The sequence below is a fragment of the Musa acuminata genome, chromosome BXJ3-8, assembly GCF_036884655.1.
Source record: "Musa acuminata AAA Group cultivar baxijiao chromosome BXJ3-8, Cavendish_Baxijiao_AAA, whole genome shotgun sequence".
Classification (NCBI taxonomy): Eukaryota; Viridiplantae; Streptophyta; class Magnoliopsida; order Zingiberales; family Musaceae; genus Musa; species Musa acuminata.
The window spans coordinates 40,774,811-40,795,322 of NC_088356.1; the positions used below are offsets into that span (position 1 = coordinate 40,774,811).

Consider the following 20,512-nt stretch of genomic DNA (forward strand, 5'->3'; position numbering starts at 1 on the left):
TTTAACACCTTTTAGAGAAATAGAAAAAAAAAATAAAAAACCAAAATATTTAATCATCACCTCAGATTTCAGCTAAGCAATAGACAGACTTGATTGTGAATCCAACTCGGCCCAGGTTTGGGTCGGACCAATCCGGTTCGATTAGCTAATCCGGTTCGATTAGCGCCAGATCTGTGCAGATCATATGTTGGTTACGTCTACTTCGCCTCCATTCTCCTTTCTTGCGACAGAGGAAAAGAGGGGAAGACGACCCTAAGAAGCGGAAGCGGAAGCGAAGGCGAAGGAAGAGAGAGAGAGAGAGAGAGAGAGAGAGAGAGAGCAATTGAGAGAGAAGGATGGATGTGGTGAAAGCGCAGCAGATGGCCGGGCGGGCGGTGGAGAAGGTGATAGTGCACCCGCTGGTGCTGCTGAGCATCGTGGACAACTACAACCGCGTCGCCCGCGACACCCGCAAGCGCGTCATCGGCGTCCTCCTCGGATCCTCCGCCAAGGGCACCGTCGACGTCACCAACTCCTACGCAGGTTAGCCCTAATCATCATATTTTTATCCTGATCTAGGTTATATGTATGCGTAGCTTTATGTTCCTTAATCGCCCCTAGAAGAAGGTTATGGAATGCCAATTGGTCGCAAAAGGGAAGTATGGAAGATGCGCGTGGGGCCTTTCTGGAAATCAAGATCTTGTTACCCTTTTCTTATTCTTCACGATTTTTCAAGAATCACTGTGAATGGGAGGGTTTTGTGCATGTTGCAAGTTCCATTTTCTTTTAATTGCGGAAGAGAAGTATGAAGGATGGGCTTAAAGTCTAGTGGAAATCAAAATGGGGTTTTTCTTGTTATCTTCTGCTCATGTTTGAAGGGCCGTTAAGTGAGTTTAGGGCTGCTTTACAACTTTAATAAAATGTTCAAATTTATGACGCTGATTAAGATTCAACGGGTACTTCAAGCCTGATATCCTTAATTTTAAACCCCTCTTATTTACGGGGGTTTGAAATACAAGGATTGTTTTTGGAAAAATTAGGTAGATATCCAAATTCCAAGTTTGGGAATTCTTCCAAACTCCAAGTAATAATTAAATTTTGTGTTTGGTTGAGGGGTTACAAGCTTGGGCTATATGCGTGGAGATTTATATGATCTAGGATCAGGAAATTTTTTGGGTACACTTGGAATATGGATCTTAGTTTTTGAGTTGCAGAATTTGGAAGTTGGGATTATAGAAAGTGGAATTTCGAGGGTGTCTATTTGCAATCCGTACAAAATTTATGTATCAAATGAGCTGTGAAATGTGAATGATGATGGGATTTGGGGGATAAAGTTTGGATAATTATATTTCTATAGTAGGTCTTGAGGGTGGAAGCTTTGATTGGAAATTCAAGGGCGCTGGCTACAATCCAATCCCAGGGTTTTTAGTGGGAAACTCATGGATGTCCATGTCAAATTGGACACATCATTCAAGCTGCATATTTTTAAGTTGCTATTACGTGGTCATGTTTCTTCTTTGTGCTTCTTGTAGCTAATTGGGCTTCTTGGCCAATTTTTTCATCTTTACGCTTTTGTAGTTGACATAACATGTTGTTTCTCAATCAGATTGTTCATTGTTCTGTTTTCAGTAGAAGTGTTCTTGAGTATTATTTATGCTACATATAAAATGAATGCTGGTCTACCAGTCACACTTGTTGTGATAGTTTTTCTACATATTGTGCTCACACCTTAATGCTGTTTGCAGTTCCTTTTGAAGAAGATGAAAAGGACCCAAGCATTTGGTTTTTGGATCATAATTACCATGAATCAATGTTCTCCATGTTTAAAAGAATAAATGGTACTGCTCGGTTCAAACTTAAACCTCTATGTGTCTGTAAGGAGTTCAAATATTTTTATTCCACGTTTGAACCAAACATGTCATTTTGCAGCCAAGGAGCATGTTGTGGGTTGGTACAGCACAGGTCCAAAGCTACGGGAAAATGATTTGGACATTCATGCTTTGTTTAATGAGTAAGATTATTAGATGATTTTTTTAACTTTTGAACGATGAGATTTTCTGGCATTTTATAGAAATATTGTTGGTAATTCTCTGTGTATCTTACTAAATGGAGTTTCTATTGTTTAATCGTAACTCTTACTTTTATATAATAGACTAATAGTAGCTAGTTGCAACATCCCATATGCTATGGCAACATGAATTTGATATATTTTGTTCAATATTTTTTGGTTTATCCTGTCGAACAGGGTCCGTATGACATACAAGGCATTGTTATCAATTCTTTACATATTTGTGACTTTTGAGATAACCATCAGTGGGTATCACTTTTGTGGTTTCAGCAAGAGGAAGCCGTGATCCAACTATTTGGGTTTGGCTGCATGACCCTTCTTCCCATTATCAGCAATATGGTTTTTCGTTGTTTTTGGAATACAATCATAGGTCTGTCAAAGTGATTGGGTTTGCCGTTTCTAGATTTTACTTTCACCTTCTTTTGGGTCTTTCACTCCTTTATCTGTTGTGGTTTAATAATATACTGAACTTTGTTGCAAAAGTTAAATTTTCTTTTTCTAGTGGTTGAGAAATTATGGTTACTTGGCCAACCATAATATGCTGCTATATAGTTTTGAGTACCTTGTGTTTCTTACTGCAGTTATGTTCCTAATCCTGTGTTGGTGATTATTGACGTCCAACCTAAGGAGCTTGGTATACCTACCAAAGCCTACTATGCTGTTGAAGAGGTCAAAGAGGTAAGGGAGACTGATCTAGTGAGTTTTCTAGTATGTATTTGTCCTTTTTATGCAGTGTATTGGTTACACAAGCTCTAGTTTGTTAATGTGCATTTGATTGCAGAATGCTACACAGAAAAGTCAGAAGGTGTTTGTGCATGTACCTTCAGAAATTGCTGCTCATGAAGTTGAGGAAATTGGTATGCAAGTACTAAGCTATTCTATTGAAAACTGCCTGATCCTTTTAGATACTTTTATTCTTTGACTAGTTGTTGAATAGCCTTTGAGTTGGCTGCTTCTTTTTCATGGTAAAGATGACCTAGCAATGTTTTCACCTTAAATACAATTACTACCGGAAACACCAATTCACTTAAGTGCTTTTATGTATGTAGGAGTGGAACACTTGCTGAGGGATGTCAAGGATACAACAATCAGCACTCTTGCAACAGAGGTTTTTGGCTTCTCTGTTCTGATTATCTTTTAGATGATTGTACATTAGATGCAAGACTTGAAAGATTTGATATGAGTTGTCATATACATGATTTCCAGATGATGGTTACAACTAGCTAGTTATGTTGTTTCATGTGCAGGTTACTGGCAAACTTGCAGCTTTGAAAGGGCTAGATGCAAGGTTACGTGAGATACGTGGTTATCTAGACCTTGTAATTGATGGGAAGTTACCAATGAATCATGAGATTTTGTACCATTTGCAGGTACATATTTTTGCTATGATCTCTATTTTTTCTTTATGTTAATTTTTGTATGTTGCATATATGTATATACAAATCTGTCTTTTTTGTGGCAGCATCAAATCAAGGACATATCCAGGATATTCTTCACCTTTGTTTAGTTAAATGTTTGTTTATTTCCACTATTATTTATTCTGTGTGAAATAATGGAGTTGATCCTGCACCATTAGCAGCTGTTGTAACCAGATCTTTTTATCGGTTTAGGAGTTCCTTGGACTTTCTTGCATGGTAGGTCTTTTGTTGGTGGTTGGTGAAACAAAAGGTACTGATAGCGACTTTCACTTAAAAATGATCCCCATGAGGTTATAGATAAATTAAAGTGAAAGAATTAACCCTATTAGTAGATGATTGAATTCAGCATAGTTTGGGTTTTTTTTTTATTCCGACAAGATGCATATATTTGTTGCAAAGCTTCTAGTCTAGGCTTTCTGTAGCCAAGCCCGTGGGATGTTCTTAATGATAAACTTTGCTTTGGTAGTTTAGATTTGCTGGTCCAAATTAATCAGTCTAATCATTTGCTAATTTATTTTGGTCAAATTTAAGGACTGCAACTTCATATTAGAATATCTACATTTTATCAAGTATGTTAAATGCTGTCTAAAATGTTGGGTCTTGTCAAGCATATTCTCTCTTGCATATATACATTCTGACTCTTGTTAGTAATTAGCTCCAACATCACCTGGGCATGTTGCTGTAGATTTTGGTAGGACTTTTTGTTGTATTGCTTTAGCTAAATTTGTCATGAGCAATATAAGACTTTCTACTTCATAGGACTTTTGAGTGTCTCTATTTCTATTGGAGTATTTTGTCAGACTGATAGTCTACAAGGCTACAACCGTTGATTACATAACTATGAAAGCTACAAGCAGTGTGTATTTCATCATGATAACATAATTTATTATTTTCTATTTTGATTCTTGTGCATTTTTCCATTTTTGTTCCGATTTTATGTCAACAGATCGAAGTGTATCCTCGGTAGAAAAGTTTGGCATAGATTTATGAATTTTCTTGGATAACGATGTAGTGAATCTTAAATGAATTTATTTTGCAGGACATATTTAATCTACTTCCGAACCTTAACGTGAATGAATTGATCAAGGCTTTTGCAGGTAATGCTATTACTTGTTGCTTGCTGCCCCCCAGGTTTGAAACAAATCGTATGCAATTCCACTGATTCTTTTTTGTCCCCTGCAGTGAAAACAAATGACATGATGCTAGTTATATATCTTTCTTCCCTCATCCGGAGTGTTATTGCACTTCACAACTTGATAAATAACAAAGTGAGTCAACTTTTGCTTTTTTATGTGTATTCAATATATTATACTGATTATGAGCTTCTGGCTTGGATTTTGTATTATGCATTATATATACTAGAATATCAGAGTTTTTATTCTGGGATGATGTGATGGACGTCTTGATTGTTTAGTGTTTATGATTCTTTATTTGTACATAATCCACGGTTTGACAGATCGGTCTATTTGACCAATTTCTAACTTTGTCTCTTGCTGCAAATACATGTTTGTTAAGATGGATCGATGAGCTTCCTTGTATCTAATACATTTTACATTTTAGTTTTTGTACATGAAAAACATCCCATTTAACACATTTTGATGATGCTAGATGCTCAACAAGGAACATGAAAAAGCTGAAGATTCCAACCCCACGGCGATACCCAATGCAGCAGGAAGCTAAGGATCATATGTTCAAGGATATCGCTTTGGAAATAGAGCTAATGATCTTTATTTCACATGGTCCTATCGTGCAGAATTTCACGGCACATACGTTTGGATGTATTTCCGTACTGAACTACAAAGAACTGATTGAAGATGCATATCAAAGTTTTCTCTTGTAATTTTTAATATTCCTAGTTGGCTACGCTGAAACAGGCTCAGTTTGGATTTAGAGGCCTCTAAGAACTTTCAATTTGTATCATTAGTTCATTACTTCAGCAACCCTTCCTTACCTGCTTAGGACTGGGAAGAGAGTACTCACAAGTTGGCTGTATCAATGAATTTGGATTTAGTTTGCACCTTCCCCCTGAGATTGAATCATGCTAACAGATCTGACGATTGCCAGTGTCAAAAGTTGCACACTGCTCTGAGGTTATATTATTTATCAAACTGTTTTCAAGTACTCGCAGAAAAGAATTCAGAGCTAAAAAAGGCAGTTGGTAAATCTGTACTACTCCCGATCTCAATTGGGTTTCAACATCAAGTCTTGAATGGGATCAACTTGGTCCTGTTTATGCCTTGTACAATTTATCTAATATTTCATAGAATATGTAGGTCGACAGAAGAGTGACACCAACAAATGACCGCACAATTTATGACTTGCAAGTCTAGATCGTTTGCCCGAACAAAATGGAAGATTCTCCGAAAGACAACGTTACTTTACCTTGGATATTATATATATATATATATATATATATATATATATATATATATATATATATATAATAATAATAATAATAATAATAATAATAATAATAATAATAATAATAATAATAAATGGAATACTGCCTAACCCTCATATGCATAAAATAATTTTTAATAATAAAATACAAAAAATGGATAACGCACGAGATTGAGTTCCATGGTCACACAGTGTGATCCTCGTCAGCACCTACTCGTCACCTATCATCGCCGCAGTGTCGTGAACGACGAGATGGTCGGTGAGCCCGCGGAAATACGTACCGCAGATTCGCCTGAATCACCGCATCGTGGAGTTTGGACCGTCAGATTGTACCTCGAGGAATCGAGTCCGTTCAGAAGCCGCTTGATCATCGGCGTCCGAGACAGCTTCGGACTACGATAGTCCCTTGTGGGTCCCGTGTGTAGCCTCCGCCTCGTCCATTCATCACTCGGGTCGGTGGGCGGCTTTCGCGGAAGCAGGTAAGGTAAAACCAAGTGTTTTCTTTTTCGAAGACGTACATATTTATATGTGATTTCAATATATTTATCATCTAAATTTTAGTTGATGTATCAGGATTTAATTGGCATAATAATATGAAAGATGCAGTTTAATGCGCACGCATCAGTGACTTCTTTGTTGACGCCAAAAACGAAGTCCCTTCTACTCTTCGAACATTAAAAAAATATTTATATTTTTTTAGATTAAAGTGCGTGATGAATACTTTTTTAAAAGCCAAGAATATTGTCAACTCGCTGTAGTTATGAAACAGGAAACATCAAATTTAGCCTCTAGTGATTCGTCAGCTCCTCATAGGTTAACGCTAGCAACCATTCGAAGGGCGTTTTACGATGTTGTGTGTTCTGGCAGCGGTTATTCCGATGCATAGTTGCCCGCCCACTTAATCATGTCGACCAATGGACGTCTATTGGTGGTGTTCTTAAGAGACGATTTCGCCGCCTCGTTTACTTCTCCTTTCGAATTCGATTGACCCCTCTCTCTCTCTCTCTCTCTCTCTCGCGTTTGAATCAGAGTCCTCAGACCCTAGCACCAAAGATCGAGTGTTTTCTCGATCCCTCGTCGAAGCCCCAAGCTAGTTCGATCTCGCAGCGGGATCCGACAGGATGTGGCCGAAGTACGCCAAGCGCGTGGACTTGGAGTCCGGCGGACCGAGTGCGCTGTATCCGGGCATGATCGAGAGCCCGGATCTCCGGTGGGCGTTCATCAGGAAGATCTACATGATCCTCACCGTCCAGTTGGCGCTGACGGCTGCCGTGGCCGCCGTCGTCGTCTCTGTCAAATCTATCTCCCACTTCTTCGTCTCGTCCAGTGCCGGATTGGGCCTCTACATCTTTCTCATCATCCTGCCATTCATCCGTATCTCTATCTCCCCTTTCCTTCGTTTCTATTCGTTGCTTGGTTAGGTTTTGATTCTTTTCCGTTGTGTTTTCTTGTTCTTGGAATTTATGGTTCTATTTTTGGTTGGAAACTCTGCAGTTCTGTGTCCTTTGTACATCTACCGAGAGCGGCATCCTGTGAATCTTCTTCTCCTTGGATTGTTTACGTTGTCGATAAGCTTCGCCGTCGGGATGAGTTGCGCATTCACGAGTGGTAATATTCGAACTCTTAGTCTTCCTCTACTGGTGCAAGAAATCGCTAAACCTAGTTTAAATTATCAAAAGGCCCTTTTTGAAATCATTTTTACTTGATATTGGAGTAAAAGTTTTAGTTTGCTTTTACATTAGTGTTGAAAACTTTTTGAACTAAGTTACTCTATTGATGATCCTGATTAATAAAATTTTGGGGATTTGGAGTAATTATATTTTGATTCGTACTTGTAATTTTAATTCTTATGTTCTAAGTTGAAAATAGCTTTTCATGTCATTTTAGGTTTTCTGGTTGTCGACACCCTTCTATTTTACAAGGGTATTTCTTGGGCAATATCGGTTTGGGTTTGTTATTAGATGGTTGAAAGATAATGTCATCAACCTTGAGATTATATTGGAAGTTTTAAGTTCTGAGGTTCCTCTTGTCCTATACCCTTGAGATAAGGATAAAAAATGCCGAATAGATTTGGAAGAATTGTTCTTTCTTATGTGGTAAGAATTATCTTGACTTTTCACTGTAGTGATATCTATATCAGCATTGGTTGGCGGAGAAATTAAGGAGAATTATCTTGCAAGTTGTACTCTTGTGGAACATTTTTCTAGAATCCAAAGCACAGTTTAGGTATGAAATATTCCAATAGTGTCAACTATGATTTTCCAGTGGTGAGTTATTCTTGCTTTAAGAACAGTTCAAAGATGTTGTTCTCCGATAATGCTTTGTTTATAAGCCAAGCTTTGGAGGGACATACATACAACTTTTAAGTAGGAAGTGGCCACACTGGACTTAGTTGGAAAGAGACCCATTCTTTATAAATGATTCCGTTGTACTTATGCTTTCTTCTCTCCTAAGAATTTGAAGTCTTATTATTCATATATATATATTTGTGGCAAGGTTTGAAGTCTAGATCTGCTCTCTGTTTCAACAATTGGTTTGACCAATACAATATTGGTTTACCAAGTAGTATTCTAACCTACAATGCCCAGCTTTAAACCCCCCAAAAAAAGTTTAATAATTAAATGTCTGGCAGTATTGATCTATATGATTTGGTACTTGTGCTTACTATTTAATATTCGTTCATACATATTAATCTGACCAGTATTTAAAGCCTTGGTTTGTGAAACCTTGTTTTTGATGGCATTTCCTAGAAGCATCGATGGCCTATCAAGACACGCCACATCAATGTGCTTTGAGTTAAAAGCAATTGCTAATTTACAAAGAACATTAACAAGGATTTAATGATGTGTAAGCAAACATGAAAGGATGAGATTTAAGTCAGGAAGCCTCTGTCAAAAGATGGTAGTGATTGTGATCCATCATGACATATGAGACACGCTTTAAAAAGAAAAGGTCATAAAACGAATGTACACCCTGACACCACCTTTGAAAATGGTCTGCATTTATATGATCATGGGGGAAGTAATGATATTTATAACCAACAGATTCTTCCTGTTTGGTTATTGTTTGGTCATTTTTATTTTTGTAGCTGCCCTATCTCTTTTTCTGTCACCTGTCCAATTTCACTATTGATATTTCTAATTATCTAGTCTAGTCTTTCGCTCCTTATATGACACTTGAAACCTCATCAAGAACATGAAAGGATGACTTGATTTAGATACTGAGATTCCTCAACTGCAAACAGGAAAAGTCATTTTGGAAGCCGCTATCCTCACTACGGTGGTGGTGGTCAGTCTCACTCTGTACACGTTCTGGGCTGCTCGGAGGGGCCATGACTTCAACTTCCTTGGCCCCTTCCTTTTTGCTGCTGTCTTGGTATTGCTGGTTTTTGGTCTCATACAGGTAATGGTTGCCATTCTATTCAGTTGCTTTTGCATTTCGTTAGAGTTCTCATTCTTCCACAACTCATCTGTGCACCTCTTCATCTTGCAGATTCTATTTCCGCTTGGAAAAATTTCGGTCATGATATACGGTGGGCTAGGAGCAATAATCTTCTCTGGCTACATCATATACGACACTGACAACCTCATCAAGCGCTTTACCTACGATCAGTATGTCTGGGCAGCTGTTTCTCTTTACCTCGACGTCATCAATCTGTTCCTTTCATTGCTTACTTTGCTCAGGGCAGCTGATAGTTGAGAAACCACATGCTCCACCATTCAACAAAGTAAAATGTATCTATTTGGCACATATCAATGAGCTTAGCATATTATGTAAGGCACATGATGCACCATACTGTATGTTAATCGGCAACATGTGTTATCTACTGCTTTTTCTTTGTTAGATCCAGCAGAACTAAGATAATGTGTCGTTAGTAAAAGTTATTTATACTTGTTGATGTGAGGTTTCTAAGAACATTTATTGGCACCTCAAAGTGATTGCTTCCTGAATCTGATTCCAGATTGTTTATGCTTGTATGATCTGATTGAGAAGGCTGCTTGTGATTCTAAACCAAATTTCCAGAACATCCAGGATTCTATGCTTTTTTTTTCCCTGAATGGTCTCTTGTCAGATTAACTTTATATCGTTAGATGAAAATATAAAATGAAGAGATTGTGTACATTAATCCATTTTCCCAAATACAATAAGAAAAAGTGTATCATTTTGTATTCTAATGCAATGGAGATCAAAATTTAGGGCAAAACTTTGGATTATGGCCACTGCATGATTTCGTAAGTTGGTACTAATCCTACAGTCTGTGCTTTGGAGGAGGTGTCAACTCGAAACATCTTTTCATTTAAAATTAACAATTTAAAATTTTCTAAATATTTAATTTATGATTTTATTAATATTACCCATTTGGCAAATACAAATAATTACTTGCAGCAAAATTCCGGTCAACGGACGGGGTGGCGGTGAATACAGTACGTTCGTATCCCCTAAATCCATGCAGGAAGCCAACGCCTCTCATCCTCGCCACCTTCCGTTAACCTCCTCTTTTTCTGTCACTCTCCTTCTCTTTCTCTCTTCGCCTGCCTCTTGTCGCCTTCCTTCCTTCCTCCTGTCGGTCCAAACAATAGAATCGGCGAGATGAAGGATTGGAGGGGATGGGACGTCGAGGCAGGGGGCGCTGCCGCCGGCGGTGGTGCGTCGCTGTACCCCAACATGATGGAGAGCCCGCAGCTGCGGTGGGCGTTCATCCGCAAGGTCTACACCATCGTCGCCCTCCAGATCGTGATCACCATCGGCGTCGCGGCGGCCATCAACTTAATCGCTCCGGTCCGCGACTTCCTCCTCGACCGCTCGACCGCCTCGTTCGCGGCCGGCGTCGCCATCATGATCTTGCCGTTCTTGGGTACGTACGTCAAGTTTCAAGATCGATTGTATTCCTTCTCCTCCCCCATTCCGTGTTCGATGACGGCGCTTCTTCCTAACGCTCCTCTCTTGAAATGGAACAGTAATGCTTCCGATGATGTACTTCAGCGAGCGCCACCCAATCAACTTTGTCCTCCTCGTCCTCTTCACCGTCTGCATCGGCTTCGCTGTTGGATTGGCATGCACGACTCGAGGAGGTAATCAGCATCATCTTCTTCTATTGCCAACGTATACGTATACGAGAAGCCGTCATGCTCTTCTGATGTGAAATCATTGGTCTTCCCGCATGTTGGATTTTGGATATTGGCTATAATTTGGAAGACAAAATCTATGGTTTTCGATTATTCATTCAGTGCGAATGAAGCCATAAGAAAATATAATACAATTACAGAGAATTTATTGATCTACCTAAAGGTCCTAATAGCAACGACGTTGTTGTTCTTCTTCATGCTGCTGTCCGCTTGATATGCTTGTAACTCATGCACAGGCACGGCTATACTGGAAGCTGCAACCCTAACAGCTGCGGTGGTTGGGGGTCTCACTCTCTACACATTCTGGGCGGCCAAGAGAGGCCACGACTTCAGCTTCCTCGGTCCGTTCTTGTTTGCGGCTCTCCTTGCACTGACCATCTTCTCCCTCATCCAGGTTAGGAGTAGCGCAGTTCTCCATGTCGCCGACTTATTCTCGTTTCTCTATGCATACGGCTTGAGCCTACCTGAGCAGGTGTTGTTTCCGATGGGAACGATCACGACGAGGGTGTTCGGGTGCATTTCGGCGGTGGTCTTCGCCGGCTTCATCATCTACGACACCGACAACCTGATCAAGCGACACAGCTACGACCAGTACGTGTGTGCCGCCATCTCGCTCTACCTAGACATCATCAATCTCTTCTTGGCGTTGCTCAGCACCATGGAAGACTGATGCGAGTTTGTATCGGCCCACCCACCATCGGCGGACTTCGATTTGTGTGTTGGAGACAATAAGGTTGAACCCACCCTCGGAATGAGATGCCACCAGACCAGGCCGAGGAGTCGGTCGCCTGTGGTTAATTGAGGTCTTCAACTGTGTGTCTACCTTGTTCTTGGATGTTTGTCTACATAGATATCGATATATATTTGGAGTAAGGATTAGTCTTAACATTGCTAAGAAATACAACAAAATTTGGACTACACGATCGAAAACTATTCAACTATAGATTATGATAGCCCTAATTAGTATAACCTTATTCTTACATTCCTCCTCCAGTTCTTGATGTGACTACGAATCTTGCATGCAGCAGCAACACAGATTAAATGCACCAAACCATTATAGGCATCAATCAAAATGCATCATAAGTTACTGGTTAGGTTTCTCGACTACTTGTACAACCTGAGTGTGAAGTATTGGTGGTCTAAGAGGGATTTGAGCCTTTTTCCGTGTTCTTTAAATGTTTAGAGTATCATATGATATCAAACCGATCGAAAGGTTCGAAACTTCATCCAACAACTAATTTAGCCAACCAGTAAAGATTTTTTGTTATTGGCAACAAAATCTTACGAGAAGTTGAAGATCATAAATGACATACTCGTATAATCACCAGAAAGATCACATTGAAAACACATGATCCTACTCGGAAATACTTGATCACAGCACAATCAAAAAAAGGCAGAGAGACAATGGAATTGAGAAATGAAGCCCATCTCTCAGAAATGATTCTCAACTCCACAAAAATAAGGTAATGTGTAACATTAAGAATCTCAAGTCATCTTGAACCAGTATCATAAGCAGTACAAGCAGCATTCTAGAGAAGCTACGACGAAGACCTCATCTAATCTGTTAATGTTTCCTGCTGGTGGTAAAAAGGAAGTTTGCCGGTTGTTTACGATGTCATATAATTCAACCTCACATGATTGGTGGAACGCAGTAGTATCTTTTAGTGCTCTTCTATCTTTTTCAAATCTTTCATGTTTGTTGTGTCCACCCTACAAGCACACAAAATAAAAGGCAATACAGATTAACAAGCTAAAATGGTTGGCATAGATCCCTAGATATACATGACTTAAATATACACATACAGTGTATGCATAGGCACATAGCTCACCTTTATATATGACAACAATGAGGATGGTTTTCTCGTCCCAGGATAACTAAGCAACAAAGTTACATGTACCATTCGATAAGTATTCCTTGTTTCTAAAGGACCACTCTTCGTCCTTGCAACCTGAGATCACTATGAATAAAACAGTTTTGACAAGGTGTCGCATCTAATAGTTTGTATGACGTCACTAAGATAACGTCAACTAGATTTGATACTTAGACCCTGTGAGTTAAACCCATTTGCTGGGTGTTTCAGATGATACAATCCACTAAATTTGACCAAGAACCTCTGGGTTGGTCTTAAGATGATGTTTGTGTAACTATCAAGTCTTGAATGAAGAATGATGCAAGAAATTAGTGATTTAAAAAACGCTAGGTACCAAAAGACGTCAAGGTCCAAAAATGCCCAAGGCACTAGGCACTACAGAGTTAGAAGCCTTTGCACAATTCGCTTATGATCTCGATAAAGCTACTCAGAATCAATTGGCAAGAGGTCAACGATTACGCGAGTTGCTTAAACAATCCCAATCAGACCCTCTCGCAGTGGAAGAACAGATAGCTACTATTTATACCGGAGCGAATGGATATCTTGATCCGCTAGAAATTGGACAGGTAAAGAAATTTCTCAGTCGTCCGAGCGAAGCAAGACGCTAAAATATAAAAATATATAATATAATTAATAAATATAATTATTTAAATAAAAAAATTGATATTAAATTAAGAAAATCTTGTAAAATCACAATATTACATTAACAAAAAGTCTCAAAATTCAAAACAATAATAATAATTTCAAATAAATAAAAATTAATATTACTAAAATCAAAATAATATATTATTAATCTAATAAATAAAAATATTATTATTAGTATATAGTTAGTAATATACTGTTAATATACTATTAACAATATATTATCAAAGTGAGAAGAGTGTAAGAGGAAGATCGAGGCTGCTGATTGAGAGCAACGATAGCAGGAGCGAGAGCGACAAGCGACGACAGTGGTAGTGGTAGCAGCGAGCGGCGGCAGCAGAAGCGGTGAGCGACGACAATGGCAGCGACAGTAGTAGTAGTGAGCAGCGGGAGCAGCAAGCAGGGTTAGGGTTGGGAAGTCGCGAGAGGAAGGCTAATATCTGTGCTTTATTTGGTTTGATTGAACCAACTAAAGCACCGAAGATCGAACTAAACCTAAAATGCAAGTTCGGTCGCCTAGTTTAACCCGGGCGCTCATCTGAAGCGCCCGACACTTGGGCTTGGGCAAGCGCCCGGGCGGCACCTCTTTGAAGCGCGCCGCCTGGAAATGAAGCAAGACGCTAGGGCCTCACCTCACCTCGCCTCGCTCGAGCGCCTAGGCGAGCGCCTAGGCGAGCGCCCGAGCACCTATTGAAGTCACTGTAAAAAATCTCGAAACATGTAAACCAATTAGTAACAAAATTATATAATTTTAACCTATTACTGAAAAACTAGATGGATTAATTAGTGGTGTCTATTCTTGTCAGTGGAAGTTTGCAGACAAACTGGAAGGATTATATCAATTTTAAGGGTGTGAATTTTTTGGAACACTAGAAGTATATATGATCTACTAACAAGATTTGCACCAACTTTATTTTATATTTTTATTTTTGCAAAGGCTAAGAGGTGCATACGGGATTAGGTCCTATGGAGCCTATGATGATTTGACAAAGTCTGGTAGCTAGCTAGCACCTTCATGGTTTTGCACCAAACTTGATAGAGCATATACATGTATACACATAAACCATGTACAACGCATGGGATGTTTATGTTTGGTATGGTTCCTTCTATCTATAATTAACAAAGTAACTAGGCCTCCTTGAGCTCTCCAGTTACCCCACGACATGGGTGCCCCATGGTTTTTGGGGTTTGTGACGCTTAGGCACTAGATTCTATTCTTTATTCGGCCTCTTAAGTGCTCTAGGAAACAATGGTGACCTTGAATAGTCAATATACACTCAGGTTTGCTGATTCAACCACAAAGCTCACTGAATATAGAATGAACACTCTGATAGCAAGAGATGAATTGAATCATATATACAACCTCTAAATGTAAGCCATGTGTTAGTGATGACTTGTTTGGTCATTCTTTCAATTTTGTTGTGGTATGACAGAGAATAACCCCATTTCGATAACACTGGGAATAGTTTGGATTTTAGCCTTTTAGATTGTTAAGAAAAATATTTACCGTGTGTGAAATTAAAAGATTAACTAAGGTACGTAACTACCTAACTACAACAGTTATGAATTCCTTATTGTTTATTGGTATGAGTCCTATTGCAGGTTCACAACATTATAAGTCAGATCATTTACTTATACAGGGCTACTCATAAAAAAGTAAGATGTTACCTTGACCGTCTGTTCCAGATGTGACCTGGCTGCCAAAATGTTGACCTAGACTTTTATGGAGGATGATGGACAGGGCACCATTAGTGGTCTAATGACCTTACATAAACCATGACTAGGTTTCCAACCAGTGTTAATGATGAGTGGTCAGAAGCAATATGTAAGTTATTTATTTTAGGCCAATATTTCTACAGTATTGAGTAATTAGACATCTAAAAGAAGACCAAAATTAAGCCATCACAGGAAAGAATATTGTGCAAATTATGTGTGTACTTACGTTGTTCCAAACAGAGCAATCTTCTGAACTTTTGTGACATCACCATCAGCTTGATTGTCCTCGATAAAAATCGTTAAGCTGGTAAAATATAACTTAAATGAGACAAGACAAGCATGTGCTTGTTTGTGCATCTACAGAAAATGTTATCAGCTAAAAAGATATGCAAATAGCCTCAAAATATGTTTACCTGCGAACATTTTGAAACTTGACATACTTCAACGTAACAGGCACCTCCTGGAAATGAAACAAAGCAATAGCATAAATTATTTACCAACAAAATCATATCAGATTTACACATAAGAATAAATAAGGTAGAGAAAAAAGGATTTCAAGGACAAAACAGATGAACTATACCTTAAGATTATCAGGTGATAGATTAAGGGAGTCACTAGGTGGATAGTCATTAACATTACTGCAATTTACCAAAGCATCAAACAAACAGTGCAACTTAGAAATAATGGAACTTGCAATGTTGATGGCATGGATATTTCTGAAGCTATATAGCATACCTGAAGCCCATGTGCTCTTTGTTTGCAAAGAGTTTTACTGTCTTGGGACCTGATAATACAAACTGGAGCTTCAGCAATTGACATTTTATTTTTTAATAATTAACGCAACAGAAGATACAAGAAGCACAGATTCAAGAAGGAATTGGCACTTATGTGAGCCCATCCATTTGAGATCCTTGAGGAAGTGAAATTCACTCTCTCATGCCTCGTGTAATGTAGCACATGGATGTCACACAGGCATGGATGACATCTTTTACACATTTCTTTGAAATAAAATGAAGGAAGTACATTAATATGAAAACAGGAACATGTATAACTAGGAAACAATCATCATAATGTTTCCCTCTTGAGATGAACTTGTCCTAGAGAACATATGTAACATACCGGATCTTATACATCTCCTGAAAACTATGTCTTATACATCTCCTGAAAACTATGTCATTTAACTTACAGCTTAATTTGTAATGGAGTTCAATTAGCAGATGAAACACAAGTAGTAAGTGACACTCAGAACATATATTAGGATACCTCATGCTGGCTTAATTACAACTATCTCAAATTAAATTGAATGGTACGGGTCAGGCACAAAAATATTTCTGGGGCTCTCTTAGGGTGTAAATATCTACTAGTTTTGCACCCAAATCATATTCAGAAGAGTTCGGCTGCTCAGGGACCCTGAACAATGCAGCAGACCTTTGGGAATGTGGCAAAAAGCCCTCAACAAACCCAAGCTGAACAAGGCTCACATGGAACTTTTATGTTTGTTGCACTATATAAAATGGGACAAAGCAAGGTACCATTGGACTGATAAAATTTCAGATGAATATCTGAAGAGACGAAACGCTGAGAATGGATTAAAAGGCAGAACGATATGGTACCTGGTACCTACAGTGTATTGAGTGTTAAACCACTACACACACAAACACACATGGAGGTGGAGAGGGACAAGGATATAATCGTGATTCTGTTACATAGGTCAGGGTGTATCCTAGGGTTGGCAAGTAGCAACATCAAGCAACTGAAGCCACATATATCAAAGTGCATCTTAACATCCAAAAGGAACAATTGTTCATCATCATAGCAAATAAGATGAAAAAATACTGCAACATATCAAAACATATAATCAAGGTAGTGCTATATTCTGATAGAAATTACCAAAGAAACAATTAATAAAAGTTTATATTAGAATTTGGAAGAGGAAAAACTAAAAATGTCTCCTTTTACTTATAAAATGACACACGTCATTGATTTAATCTAATATTGAATATTTTAAAATATATTAGCCGTCGTTTATTTATTTAACAATCGATAGTATTTTACAACCGCTCGAACCATTTTTTATGGCCGTTTTATTGTGTATCCCAAAAATAGATACAGAATAAGATGGTAGATATGTTGAAGCTCATAATTTTGGAAACGAGGAATGAAAAGTTTTGAACCATTTCTTAATCCATTTTATATTGATTTTGTTTATGACTTTTGCTACTTGGAACTGAAAGATACTTCATCAAATCTCTCCACGAACAGTTCAATCACCATCATTAATTACTAATTACTCTTCCTATCCATAAAATTATTGTATAGTTTCTACCCTATTGAGAAACAACAGACTAATTCTGCAAGACCAAAACAGACAAATCAAGACCACCTTCCTCCTCCGGGCCCGTGATTACAGCCGAGTGCAGCTTGATCACTTGGGTGAAAGGAACATAAATCAAAAGCTGCTCATCCGCATCGCTCTCCAGATGCAGACCATCATCATCCCTGTAACCCTAAGATGGACAGAGAAGCAAGACAATCAGAAAAGAAGATCCCATAGGAACCATAGAAATGGTATAGGACTCGAGTAGGAAGAGAGCTGCCACATATCGATGGATCACCTGCTTCAAGGCATTGGCGATCGGGTGGCTCGTTGTCTGGTTGAGGCACTCGACGCCGCTCCAATCCACGAAATCGACGAGATCCACCTTGAGACAAAGAAAGGAAGAGGAAGCAGAAGAAGACGGATTTAGGGTGGCGATCGGGAGAGGAAACTAGGGCTCTTGATCGGGAGAGTTACCTGGCCTCTTGGGATCACGGAGGAGACGACCGAAGCCATTGCCAAGAACGCAGAGGAAGGTACCTCTCGGAGGCGAGAAAAAGAGAGAGAGAGAGGGGGGTAGGTGATGCTCGAACGGCTTTAAAGGGTGTCGAAACTAGACAAATTAACGGGTCTAATACCCGAAACCCGATTAGCTACGAACCCTTTTTGAATTGTGGAAGGGGAATAACTCCCCGCCCTGTCTTAAATCTCATTCCTCTCTCTCTCTCTCTCTCTCATCCTATCGCCGAGTAAGGGGGAAGAATTCATGGGCTCTTCATAATTAAAATAATTAAATTATTATAAAAACAATTAATAACATTAAAATTTATAAATGATAATAATAAATATAGATAAAGTTTAAGCGTCATAATAATATTTAAATATAAATATAGTCAAGTATAAACATAATCAAATATATCCAAATATAATTATAACTTAATAAATATAAAATAAAAAAATAAAAATAATTTTCTCTATTATAAATATATTTAAATATATCTATCTAAATAAATTTATAAATTGATAATTTTCTTCATTAATCCTATCTTTTCAATTTCTATGCTCACAATTGATTAATAATATTATTAATAATTAATTCACAGACCATTCAACCAAATATATTTATATTTATATTTATATTTTTATTATTAAATATATAATATAATATAATATAATATAAATAATATAAACTAGACGGGGATGGATAGATCATGATTCCTCCGTCCCCATCATATACTCGTGTGGATAATAATAAATTATAATTGACACCTCTAAATATTGGATGATACAAGTCCTACGTCTTGGATCTCAAATTGTGGGCAACAGAAGCTTTACGGGTTTCATGTGGATTCCACATATCGAGAGTAAGCATCAATTGCATCATCGCCACTTCCTTCTCCAATCACTTGCTTCCTCACCCGATCTTCCACCACCGTCTGCCGCTGCCGCTGCCGCTGCCGCCTCACTGATGTAGCAGAAGGGAAACACAAGAAGATGGATTGTAATGTGCCCCAGTACATAGCTTCACGGTGGGAATTCTGCATGGTTGTTTGGTGCGCATGGCTAGGTTTGGGAATGCTGGGCTATTAATGCTGTTTCGCTCTTGTCTCTTCGAATTCCTATTGATTTGATACAGTGGATGCACAGGTGGAATTGTCTGTCCACCTACAATGCCTACAGGTGATGAAGTTTAAGCAAAACCCTCCTGTTGAGTTTTGAGCATCTTTTGGCTTGAATTTGGAGTTAACTGAGCTCCCTATTGTGTTGCTCATCTCAAGCATGGACAGAGGGGTTGCAAGCACTGGTTTGGTTAGCATGTATGGGATGTTGCTGCAACAGGAGTTCATCATTTCTGGCCATGCCAAGCATGTCCTGTAGCTGCTGTTGATGTATCTGCATGTGAGAATTTTTGAAGCAGCTCTTAGGCCAAGGTACCTGAGCAAGCTTTTGTTCCTAAGATGTAAAGGATTTGAATTCCAAGTAGGCTTTTGAGTTACTTGATTCCTCTTCTAAGTATCTCCAATTACTTTTTACCTTGTGCTCTCTCTCTCTCTCTCTATAAGTGTTTATATGATGAAGTCTGGTAATTCCTGGAAAGATCTTTAGTTTTACCCCAATAGTTCATGAGATAAGCTTAGACTTTGTCATGCTGTGTTCTCTCTGATGGATTCATTAGTAATATGAAGGCATTGCAGCCTTTCTGGTTGTGTTTTCTCTTGTGCCTCTAACTCAAAACAGATAAAAAAAATGAACCTTTAGTGTGATTTACTACATGATATAGAATGTTTCAGTGTGCCAAAATATTTTTATACTCATTAGGGGGTTTGAATGGGACCAGATTGGATTAGATCTTGAATTGACTGTAATTTTTGACAAGATTACTTGTATAGTAGAGAAATCTCTTGCATTAATCTACCCCAGTCAACCCCATATTTTATCATGGGTATCAAAGCAGATTGTGGATTCAACATTTCATTCATTGTTCAAGTCCTCTCTGTGCAAGAACCAATGTGTGATATATCCATCCTAAAGTGGTAACAAGTTGTAATCAAACTCAATATTCTATCAGAAGATGCTTCACAAGACAGCAGAGTAACAGGAGATGGAAATTTATAGTTGAGTTAAGCTTGAAACAATCTGGGGGCAGGTGAAGATGACCAAAGAAAACAAGTGATGACTTATCTCATGTTCAATGTACCAACCTTGGTAGTTTGGATCTTGGATCCCAACACACCACCAACTCATTCATTGGTCAAGATTCTCTCAATTCTTAAGTGTGGCACTTTGTTAATGTCTAAACTGATAGTTAAGCTATTGCCCTCCTGCAATCTCTTGCTTTGCCATTTTTAATTCTCAAAGAAAAAAAAAACTGGAGAACTAATTTTAATGTTTCTCAAATGTATATAAAACCAAGTCGTTTAGTAAGACTCTACAACAGTCTTTCTTCGCATCGGTAAGAAAGAAAATTATAATCT

The 20,512-nt window shown here is 38.5% G+C and overlaps 4 protein-coding genes and 1 long non-coding RNA gene across 6 annotated transcripts; 4 read left to right on the forward strand and 1 right to left on the reverse strand.

The window, feature by feature from the left end:
- The first annotated feature begins 206 nt into the window (after positions 1-206).
- LOC135644334 (26S proteasome non-ATPase regulatory subunit 7 homolog A-like) lies at positions 207-5,482 on the forward strand. Its single transcript, XM_065161811.1, has 10 exons — positions 207-522; positions 1,725-1,817; positions 1,909-1,990; positions 2,629-2,725; positions 2,829-2,904; positions 3,097-3,155; positions 3,295-3,417; positions 4,505-4,562; positions 4,648-4,733; positions 5,074-5,482. Exons 1-10 carry the CDS (start codon positions 336-338, stop codon positions 5,143-5,145), a joined length of 933 nt encoding a protein of 310 aa, XP_065017883.1. The 5' UTR covers positions 207-335; the 3' UTR covers positions 5,146-5,482.
- A 1,317-nt stretch (positions 5,483-6,799) lies between these two features.
- On the forward strand, positions 6,800-9,815 carry LOC135644335 (protein LIFEGUARD 2-like). The gene is made up of 4 exons (XM_065161812.1): positions 6,800-7,239; positions 7,360-7,473; positions 9,110-9,267; positions 9,358-9,815. Exons 1-4 carry the CDS (start codon positions 6,987-6,989, stop codon positions 9,562-9,564), a joined length of 732 nt encoding a protein of 243 aa, XP_065017884.1. The 5' UTR covers positions 6,800-6,986; the 3' UTR covers positions 9,565-9,815.
- A 553-nt stretch (positions 9,816-10,368) lies between these two features.
- Positions 10,369-11,877, forward strand: LOC135644956 (protein LIFEGUARD 4-like). Its single transcript, XM_065162951.1, has 4 exons — positions 10,369-10,720; positions 10,824-10,937; positions 11,228-11,385; positions 11,464-11,877. The coding sequence occupies exons 1-4, from the start codon at positions 10,456-10,458 to the stop codon at positions 11,659-11,661; spliced, it is 735 nt and encodes a 244-aa protein (XP_065019023.1). The 5' UTR covers positions 10,369-10,455; the 3' UTR covers positions 11,662-11,877.
- A 514-nt stretch (positions 11,878-12,391) lies between these two features.
- Positions 12,392-18,158, reverse strand: LOC135644957 (PITH domain-containing protein At3g04780-like). Of its 2 annotated transcripts, none has more exons than XM_065162953.1 (8): positions 18,015-18,158; positions 17,836-17,922; positions 17,604-17,727; positions 15,956-16,004; positions 15,801-15,858; positions 15,634-15,680; positions 15,447-15,524; positions 12,392-12,701 (listed from the first exon to the last, which is right to left on the reverse strand). In XM_065162953.1, exons 1-8 carry the CDS (start codon positions 18,051-18,053, stop codon positions 12,653-12,655), a joined length of 531 nt encoding a protein of 176 aa, XP_065019025.1. In that variant the 5' UTR covers positions 18,054-18,158; the 3' UTR covers positions 12,392-12,652. The 2 variants fall into 2 exon arrangements, with proteins under 2 accessions (XP_065019025.1, XP_065019024.1); XM_065162952.1 differs by having other exon boundaries at positions 12,421-12,701; positions 17,601-17,727.
- A 706-nt stretch (positions 18,159-18,864) lies between these two features.
- Positions 18,865-19,744, forward strand: LOC135644887 (uncharacterized). Its single transcript, XR_010498617.1, has 2 exons — positions 18,865-19,104; positions 19,185-19,744. It is a non-coding gene; the product is annotated as an uncharacterized LOC135644887 (long non-coding RNA).
- The last annotated feature ends 768 nt before the right edge of the window (positions 19,745-20,512 follow it).